This window comes from Manis javanica, chromosome 11 (assembly GCF_040802235.1).
Source record: "Manis javanica isolate MJ-LG chromosome 11, MJ_LKY, whole genome shotgun sequence".
Classification (NCBI taxonomy): Eukaryota; Metazoa; Chordata; class Mammalia; order Pholidota; family Manidae; genus Manis; species Manis javanica.
Genome location: NC_133166.1, coordinates 23,548,371 through 23,559,347, shown reverse-complemented (window position 1 = coordinate 23,559,347; position 10,977 = coordinate 23,548,371). Strand labels below are relative to the sequence as shown.

General features: G+C 39.2%; 1 protein-coding gene across 1 annotated transcript; it reads left to right on the top strand.

The window, feature by feature from the left end:
* The first annotated feature begins 8,979 nt into the window (after window positions 1-8,979).
* On the top strand, window positions 8,980-9,924 carry LOC108385536 (olfactory receptor 52B4-like). The gene has a single exon (XM_037026209.2). The coding sequence runs from the start codon at window positions 8,980-8,982 to the stop codon at window positions 9,922-9,924; it is 945 nt and encodes a 314-aa protein (XP_036882104.2).
* The last annotated feature ends 1,053 nt before the right edge of the window (window positions 9,925-10,977 follow it).

The window sequence follows — 10,977 nt, the reverse complement described above, 5'->3', positions numbered from 1 at the left end:
AGGTCTGGGGTGGGCATTCTGGGTCCCCAAGAAATGAACTGGAGATTCTGGTGATGTTAGACAGTTTTATTCAGGGTTTGTTAAGACTTCAGCTCAAGAGACACAGATTCAAGATACGCTTGTGTTCCTCCAGACTGTAAAATGAAGGAAGCTTACAAACATAAACACTACAAGGTTAGGGAAAATCACATGAATGGTTTGTCAAAAATTATGGTTTGCAAGTAAGAACTTGTTCGTTATGTTTCAGAAGATTGGAAACTGTTGAGAATTAGGCTTGGGGTTGATCAATGATTGTGCATTGAGTCCCCTGTACAGAATTTTATTGTTGTTAACAACCATTTGATCAGTAAATATGAGAGATGCCCTCTCAAAAAAAAATTATGGTTTGTGCTGATGAAAAGGGGAAATCTATGGGACTATGAAGTCACAGTTTGCAGCCAGCATTTTGAAAAACCACAAGGTTGTAGTCAGCATAATTCTGTTATATTGGTCCTTGAGCAATTGTGGTTTAGCACGGTTTAAATTTCAAGGTCACAATGGGGTGAGGACATGTTTGGCCCTGTCTCAAAAGTGTCCTCCCAACTCCATTTGATTATCTGACAGATGTGACTCCATACTGATTTTTTTTAATGTAAAAAAATATATTCAGAGAACCCTGATAGTCTTGAGATAAAACTCACCACTAAAAATTATAGGGTATGGAGAATGGGACTGGATCAGGTGTTATGCAAGTATGGTGAGGGTGAGAGAGTATTTTCCAGATGGTATGAGCCCCACTAGTGTTGGTAATGTTGTTAAAGAGAGAGGAAATTTTGATTAGAAGTTGGAATGGTAACTCCCAATTTCCACCTACTTTGAGTGGGAAATAAGGGTTTAGACTTGCGATATTAGAAACATAGTAGTTTCTTCAGTAAACAGCCATGGTTTCACATGGTTAAGTCAAAAAGTCTAATGGAATGTTTACAAGTTTCTTGGAGATGAAACAACAGCTTTTGAATGCACATTGTTAATAGATTTGAATGTAAATGTAATAACAAAGTTGGTTATGCCAGGAAGGGGGCTTTGTGACTGGAACTGCGCACATGGACACTGATACCTGTGTGTCTGACAAATTTTATTTCTTGACCTGGGTGATGTTTAACTTATAATAATTAATCGTCATTCATTTATTTCATTTTCTGTATTTCTGTGTGTTTTTACAATAACAAGTTTTGAAAACACCCCAAAACAAGAGACTTTATAGTCCAAGAGGCAACAGCCTAATATTATATCAATAGTTTATTGGTTATTACTTTGTTTTCTGTCCTTCATTTCCCATCTACTCCAATGTCTATTGGTTATATAACCACCTTCAGACTATTTTTCTTGCTTTCACTTCACTCTAGATTCACTGAGCAATGGACATGATATTTCACCTTCATTCCATTGGTCAAACCAAGTCATTAGGCCATTACTCATGCAAGGGAATGGGTAATAGACTATACCTCATGCTGGAGGAAATTGCTAGTGTGCACAGTAGAGGGAAGAATTACTTATTGGCTGCTATTTTTGCAGATGGTCAACCAGACTTGACACATTATCAGACAGACAAATGTTCAAAATCTTGATAATATGCTTTGCTGGAAAGATTGTGAGGAAAACTTTCATACATTGCTGGCTGTTATGAAAAATGATAAAGCCTCTGTGAAGAGAATCTTTCAATTGTCAAAAGTTCAGAAATAACATAAGAAAACCAATGAATCACTGAAGTAGTTAATTAGTGAAGGTTTACTGTGTACCCACCACAAAGACAGTTTGCAAACTGGGAGTACTGAAACCAAAACATGGAATGAGGCTCAGGGGTATATTGTTATAAAGAGGCTTATACAGTGAGAACGTTATGACTCTAATTGTTCACAGTGATGTTGGTGATAATATTAGAATTTTCTTAAATAATAGGGAATTGTTCAGTGGTTACCTCCTATCAACTTGGGGAATAATTTAAGTTTTGCTTATGATTTTCAGAGGCATAAGCAAGAAATGACTCAGATCGGTTAGCTTTGCAATATAAGCTAAATAAGCTTTGAATGACTAAACTCATTTTGCCTGCTCAGGGAATTTTCAAGGCTGCTCTGTGTATTTTATTTTAACCCAATATGTAACAAAACCACAATTTCATTTAACCTTCAACCAAGGTAATCTTACTTCTAGACATAGACAATAAGATCAAGAATTACCCAACCAAAGAAGAGAGAGAAAAGGAACAGAAAAGAGACCCTCTTCTTTTGATACAACAGTGTCAAAGGGTCTAAATATATGTTGTCAGGGTTTCACAAGAGGATAAATAATAGCACAGAAAAATATTCTGAGAAATACTTGCTGAATATATCCAAATGAGGTGAACATAATAAATTTACCAATTTGAAGTCTGACTGAACTTCAAGGAGGATGAAAACAAGTATAGCTATGCCTAGGCACATTCAAATCAACATGAGGTTAAGATAAAGTTAAATATCTTGAATGCAGCCAAAGGAGTCAGGCTAATGAAATAGAAACATAGGCAAATGATCAAGACTCCCATGTCTCAGTAATTGTTAAGTTTGTACATTTATATACCCCTAGACAACAGTTAAACATGAGATTGATGATTATGGAATTTGAAACTCATGTGAGTTTCATGTAGTCCTTTACATGAAGAATAAAACTTTAAAAACCATGAACCCATATTAATTGTAAGCATCTATATTACCATTGAAGTAAAATAGACCTGTAGGAAGGGGAGCTGGTTGTAGATGGTTTCTGTATCTGAGCTTCTGGAGAGAAGCAAGAGAGAAATGGAGCAGAAGGAGTGAGGAGGTGGTAAGCAGTCTTACAGTGGAGCCCATTCTGGTTAAGGAAACAGGGCCAGTGGAGAGGGCGCTGTCCCTGGAATCCTGGTGTAAGTGCTTCCCTCAGAGTCGCACTTGACAGGGGATAAACAGCCCTGGCATGCAACAAGCTGAATTACAGCTCCAGTCTCATGTGTGTTCCTGATGACACAGTCTAAGTTGGTGAGTGAATTGGACATGGAGTGGGACGGTTCCAGGATCAGGATAATGGCTACTGGGTGTTATATCCTAAAGAGACCAGAGATGACAGGACCCTTGAAGTTTAATATAGGTGGACAGAGAATTGTAAGCATCAGAGTCACCATCCTGGTTTGTACAGCGGAAGTGGAGGGTGGGGTCTGGGAAGGCAGGTGAGAGTGTATGGGCTAGTGGAAGGTACCTAAATTTAAACAAAGAGGTACCATCTAATAAATAACAGGTATCTCAATGATTAGACTGGACATGAGAGAACAGGAAGATACTGACTTAGATGGCACACCTCTTTTGTCAGATATGAGACGAGCCCTGAGAATGGCTGGGATCAGTGGCAGGTCTCTCACAGACCACGTGGGAAGGGCTTTGAGGAGCCAGCCAGGCCATCTCAGGCAGATGTAAGAAGAAACTATGGTGGGGAGGCACTTGAGAGGAGCCACGTGGGGGAACATGCCTTGGAGCAGGGTCGTTCTAGCAGGAGGACAGTCAAGCAGGCAGATCCCAAGCCCTGAGCTCCCTGGCTTTGGTCTTTGGCTGGAATGAATAAAAACTTCTCTTTGCCTCCCTTTCTCCAAACACATGATCATCACCAGTTCCTATAATCTCCCCTCATCCCAGGCATCTGCCTTTGTTGAACTGTTTCTCTGGCCTCTTCCTTCTCCCAGAGCAACCATGTACTATAGAGACAGACGTCTGTCTCCACGCCTATGCCTGGACTCCCTCGGCAAGTAACTATAATGGTAGAACAATTTCTCCTGTAATAGTAGCTGATTTTCTTCTCCAGAAAAAAAAAATGAGGAATCTGGAGTGGAAGATATAATGTTTATGAGCATAAGTTACCACTTAGCTACTAAGATAAGTTTTGAGATATCACATCCACAGAAGGAATTAACATTTGTTCCCAGTTCTCCCAAACCACGTGCTTATAAATTTGCTTCCTTCTCAAACTGTAAGCCCTTAGGACACTGGAAATTCCCCAATTTTTTCTATGTCCCTAGTATATAATGAGCTTGAAAACAGTTAGGCTCAAAATATACTTGTTGTATGATTTATTTAATGAATGAATGAAAGGACACCAGCATTTATATGATGACATTTTTTCCTCCACTATCTTCTGAGAATAATGTTGCGTGCCCTGCAATGCCTTTCTCCCCCACGCCAATTTCTGTCATTTTTTAAACTTAGTTTCTTAAGGTGTGATGCCTCGCCTCAGGCACACAGGACCTCTCAGTGTTATGTCTTAAGGTCTCTTGCCTGTTTGTAAGTGAGCAAGCTGCATGTGATAAACTCAAATGTCATTTCTATTAATTACTGCTTTATGGTATTTGGCAAATGATTCACATTCACTGAGTTTCACCTTCCTTTTTGTGAAATGGGTAAAAAAATATCAGTTCCTAGTGGATATGAAATATCTAAATGCAGAAATATAGAAAGTACTACTTATAAAGTCCTTACTGCCATCTCTAACATAAAGCAGATGCTTAATAAATATTAGGTCAATTTCTCCATGATGGTATTATGTTCAAATCCATTCTATTTCTAGAACACCATTGGCAATTTAGAATCCTGTCTCCTCAGTCAATTACTGTTTCAATAAACTTTCATAGGTTATTTTCTAAAGTAATTGTTTTAAACTTTTGACATCAAGACATCTAATGTCTGTCTCCCTTGAAAAGGTTGGAGTCTAAGGGTGCAGTTATGATCAAAGCCCTTGCCATTAGAAAATTCTGTGCTCTTTCCCTGCCCTCTCCAGTATTTCCCATGCATCAGACTCCCTGAGCTGCACAAGTTTCAAGAACATAAACTTTTCATTCTTCACCTTATAGTAAACTACTCAATCTCAAGTTCAAGTATTATCTGCTGTATGCTGTTGACATACAATGGTTTGCTCTCTATATTCATAACTCCAGGAGAAATACATACAACATACAACAATGTGATTGCTTTGGTTAGTTGGAAACCTTTGGATCTTTTACTTAGAGTGTCTCTCACTGAGGGCAGAAAACATATCCTATTCACCATTGTATGTGTCTTATTTTCATGTTCAAAGAATATGGAAGCATACGATATGGTAATAGCCCCTGGTGCCCTCACAAAGAATATTACAGGAAATCTGTGTTTTCCACTGTCTCTGTGAATAGGAGGTGAGGTCGTTTTGTTTTATTTTCCAAGTCTGTGCATTTGGTTAATATGTCTCCTACAAGACCTTGTTATTCCTGTCTCTGTCCACTGATCTATTGAGAGCAATATGTTATTGTTTTCTACTTTCATTATTTTTTATTTATCAATAAATATATCTATATCTATAACTTATTTTAAGTGTTTGTCCTCTATGTTTGATCTTTAAATTTAGTGTTTTTATAAACCAACTTAAATATTACTAATTATATTTGTCTTTAACTTTTTATTTTGTTTTTTAATTGAAGCATACTGACATTATGACTGTGCAGATTTAAGGTGTGCAGCATGTTAAATCAATACATTTATATATTGCAGTATGCTTGCAATTGTTGTATAATGAGCACCACTATAATGTCATATAATGATCTTTCTTTTAAATAGTTAGAATCATTAATTTGTAGTCTCTCTGCAAGTTTGATGATTATAACTCTTCAACATTTTGTTGTCTATATTCACTATTCTGTGTGTTAGATATCTAGAGCTTATTTACTACTTGTTACAAGTTTCTATCATAAACATCTGTCCTATATCCCCAATCCTATTCCCTAGAACTCAATAATTCACTTCTTGTTTTTATGAGGTTGACTGTTTTAGATTTTACAAATAAGTGAGATCATGCAATACATGTCTTTGACATGTCTTTGAAATGACATGCAGTACCTTACCAAGCATAGTGCTCAAGGCCCATCCATGTTGTTGCATATGGCAGGGAGCCCTTTCTCATGGTTTAATAATATATATACACACACATGTCCACACATTCATACACAAATATCACATCTTCATTCATCCATTGATGGGCATTCAGGTTGCCTACGTATCTTGGCTATTGTGAATAATGCTACAATAAGCACGGGAGTGCAGGTATCTCTTTGTTATCCTGTTTTAATTCTTATTGGGTATAAACCCAGAACTGGAGTAGCTGATTATATATTTTTATTTTTTGAGGAACCTCCATATTGTTTTACATAGAATTTGGACAAATTTATATCCCACCAACAGCATACAAATGTTTCCTTTGTTCCATGTCCTTGTCAATACTTGTTATCTCTTGTCTTTTTGATGATAGCCATTCTAACAGGTGCAGTGTTAATTTGCATTTCCCTGATGATTAATAATATTCAGCATCTTTTTCATCTCCTTGTTGGTCATTTGGATGTCTTCCATTGAAAAACATCTATTTAATTTCTCTGCCCATTTTTCAAGTTTTATGTTTGGTTGTATATGTGATTAATATTTACTAATATCAATTAAAATAGAAACCGTATATTTCAGATAACAACACTAACATTGTGTTTTATGAAAATAATTCATGGGTCCGAGTAATCTAGGGATGGAGTGTGAAGCAGCGGGTGGTGTGGGCCTGCCTGAAGAACCATAGCCACTGGACCCAGGCCCATTAAGCCTGTGATCTCTTGGGTGTTAGTTCACGCTGCAGTCTTTAGCAAATGCATAAAATCTCTGCTCCCTGAAGCCTGTCCCTCAGAGTCCTCCTGTGACTTATCACATTTCAGTCCATGAGGACTCCATCTGGGCAGGTGACTGCTGTATTGCTGTGAAATGAAATTTCAGGAGAACAGTAGTGTCGAGGTCACAGGGCCTAAGATACCTGGTTGAAAGTGTAAGGACTTTATCAGGAGTTAAGCGGGTAGAATGGGAGCAGAGATGGCAGAGGGGTGCTTAAGCCAGATGGTTTGTCAGAGTCGATTTTATGCACTCCTTTCAAACTGGATACTTAGGGACATCATGTTGGAAGTTTCAAACTGAATACTGGAATATTTCTACTGAGGAATTGGGAACACTACAAAACAGAGCTTTTATTTTAAGAGCCGTTTTATCAGCACACCACTAGACCAGGGTAACGGTGGCATTTCCTATCGATTTTGGTTTCCTGCAACTCCTCCAGGAGGATGACTTTCCTCGGGTGCTGCGTATGCTCACTGTGATTGTGGCCACGGACTGACTGGGGGGCGTTGCTGCCCACCGCAGACACGTCCTCACACACCTCTTCTGGGCTCTGCTTATGTGACTTTATTACCAGTACGGTTTTAGCCATTTTTTAGGGATAACAAGCAATGAAAATAGCAGTGCCTTTTCCTACTCTGGAAATTAAATTTGGAGGTGATGGGAGTAAAACCTGGAGGGTGAGGGAACAAACGGTTATGTGTACTCATTATGCTGGGCACTGAGCAGGCACTGGATAAATGCAAAGATGGAGATGATAGTTTACCTGTTTCTGATCCCCTGAATGTCTGCACATCGCACTACCTGTGTTCTGCAGCAAGCTCACATCCTGCAATTCGCTATCAAGTTAAACATCCTCTGAGAGGATGCAGAGAGTTTAGAACCGAGAGGTTTGTCCTGAGTGAAAATTGTTCCCTTTACAAATAATAGTTTTTGCCTTCTCAGGGTAATTGGTTCTCTGTCCACCAAACCATATGTGTTTCTTCTGGAATTTGAAGCACTTTAACTTATTTTCTGTCTTCTCCACCTGTCCTTACAGTTTGGGCCTGCTTGCCCTCTATCCATGTTAGCACCTGGATATTACCAAGGAAGCAAGTATCAAAAGCTGGTGGAGTTTCAATCAAAAATAGTTACAAAAGCTTTGTAGTATTGTTCCTGCCCTTTATTCTGTGATAAAGGGGATCTGTGAGCAACTCACTGAAGGGCTGCCTTCAGTACACTAGCTCACCCCTCCCCAGGCCCAGAGAGGGTCGCAATTTCATTCATTTAGAAAGGGCTCTTTCATTTAACCCATTCCAAAGTTGAGAAAATTAAGAATACTAAATTTAGAAAAAGCTGTACATTCCAGCTCTGTTCTTTGAGTTGTAACAATATTCTTGAGCCTAAAATCCCCGTTCTGAACAACTAATATGACAATCCCTATTTGTCTCTGTTGGCTAAAGAAATGAAAGGTATTTTATGAACAGTATTTTTACATCAGTGTCTAAAATGGAAAAGACACTTTAAAAAGCATGCTTTTTATATCTTATTTCAATTTGATAGTAATTAATCAATAACATCAATTTCTCTTTCTAGGGAAACCTTCACTATTTCATCAAATTCTAGTTTTGCTCTTTTTATACCCTTTCTATCTTCCATGTAGCTGCCAGATAAATATATCCAAAATGTTTTCCAATTTCAAAACATTTCAAGGATGACCACTTGCCCTCAAATGATGAAGCCATACACTTTAATTTGTATACAGAGCTTGTGTACTTTTGTTGCCTTCCTTTTTCCCAGTTGCTCCAAATTTGCAACATCACAACCTCAAAGGCTAAAAGTCAGTTTAACCTATTTTGCATTTGTCATTAAATTTCCAAATGACTCCACTCTATTCATTACTTGGGACTCCCTGAATCTGACAACGTCGTACTGTATCTTCAAAGCTATGTTCAGACATGAAATCATTCTTAAGACTATTATAAATACGACTAATGAAAATTACCTCTGTGTCTTTATATTAACTTTTTCTTGTATAACTTGTATGTTGACTTAATCATTCAATTTTTGCTAGTTATATAAATGTTCTAATTTAGTTATAAACTTAGGACCTCACCGAGAAAACAAACCCCATATTATTCACCTTTATAGGTTTTGCCTCATAGTTCCTGGAACGCTCGGAATAGAGTCAGGTAAGTTTGCAAGCCCTTTGAAAGCACAAAGAAAATCTTTGAACATAAATTGTGTTTACATCTTTGTGAACAGGAAGTGAGCTTCCAAGTTATCTAATCCAGGCATGACTTCCTTCAACCACACCGGTGTCAGCCACACAGTCTTCCGCTTGCTGGGCATCCCTGGCCTTGAGGAGCAGCACATGTGGATGTCCATCCCCTTCCTCATTTCCTATGTCATCGCCCTGCTTGGGAACAGCCTGCTCATCTGTATCATCCTCACAAAGCGCAGCCTCCATGAGCCCATGTACCTCTTCCTCTGCATGCTGGCCGGAGCAGACATTGTCCTCTCCACGTGCACAGTGCCTCAGGCCCTGGCCATCTTCTGGTTCCGTGCTGGGGAGATCTCCCTGGGTCGCTGCATCACTCAGCTCTTCTTCATCCACTCCACCTTCATCTCTGAGTCAGGGATCTTGCTGGTGATGGCGTTTGACCGCTACATTGCCATATGCTACCCACTGAGATACACCACTATTCTTACACATGCTCTGATTGGGAAAATTGGCATGACCATCTTTATAAGAAGTTATATTACAATTATCCCCATCATATTTCTTTTGAAAAGATTGACTTTCTGTCAAAATAATATTATTCCACACACCTTTTGTCAACATATTGGCTTGGCCAAATATGCTTGCAATGATATCCAAGTGAACGTATGGTACGGATTTTTTGTCCTACTGTCAACAGTTGTCTTAGATATTGTGCTAATTTTTTTTTCCTATGTGCTGATACTCCAGGCTGTCTTCTGCATCCCATCCCAAGATGCTCGTCACAAAGCTCTCAACACATGTGCCTCCCATGTCTGTGTCATCATCCTCTTTTATGGGCCTGGGATCTTTACTACCCTTACTCAGAGGTTTGGACACCACATTGCACCCCATATCCATGTACTGCTGGCCAGTGTCTGCATTCTGGCTCCTCCTATTCTGAACCCCATCATTTATGGGATCAAGACCAAACAAATCCAGGATCAGGTGGTTCATATATTATTTACAAAACAAAAATAATGGTGGGTCTGGAAGCTGATTTTCTTTTTTTGCTAACTGTTCTATTCTCAGATCAAGTGAGCACCAGTATATGGCAGCAGGTGAGAAACTAGTCAAATAACTCCATTTGGTGTTGGTGTTGGTGTTTCTAGTGACATTGCATCTCTAAGAGTTTTGTGCATGTTTCTTACAGAGCCCCTACTTTGTCAAGAATATCATTGTTTTGGGGTCTTAGCTTTCTTACCCATACAATTGAGAACTAAATTAGGACACCTCTCTAAGTGCCATGTACCTTTATTATTCCATACTGAGAATTAGATGAGCTGAATCTTGCCAGTGATTTCTTTTCTGGCAATTGCTGAACTGGTCTTTCCCAAGGTTTTCAAGTTTTGAACAACTTTACTCTCATGAAACACAACATTCCTCCAGGCTTTCTCTCCAGTGTCTCTGTATTTTCAACTTTCTGTTTTTACTGGATCAATCCCACCCTTTTACATCTTTTTTCTTCAGCATAAAAACATACTCAAACAAAACCTTCAAAATAACCCCTGAATCTGCATTCCCCTACAGTGTACTTCCTTACTCTTTTCTGTCATGGAGGAAACACCCAGAATGGTTTGTCCACTTTCAGGCTGGCATCTCCTCATTTTCTCTTGACACCCCTCCTCTTCAGCACCATCCCCTCCATCTCATCCAGACGGCCCCTGTCAGTGTCATCACGGTCCCCACACTGCTCAGTCAACAGTCACAACGTGTCCTCATATTATCTAACGTGTCATTTTGTTACCTTCAACCATCTTCTCTCCTTAAAAGTCTGTCCTCCTCCCACTCTCCTCCTGTTCCTAAGGTCTTCCCGGCTGCTACTGAGACTCCTTTGATGGGTTACCCTCATCTCCTTGACTTCTTGAGCTGGATTCCCTCGGGCTTCGTCCTTGAGCCCCAGCTCGCCCCCCTGTGCAATCACCCTCTAATCTCATGCGTGCCCTGGGCTCTAGCTATGCCTCGTCAACATGCTAAGCCTTCACTATTTATTTCACAACCTCTAATTTGATCACAGACTTGTATTTCTAACTA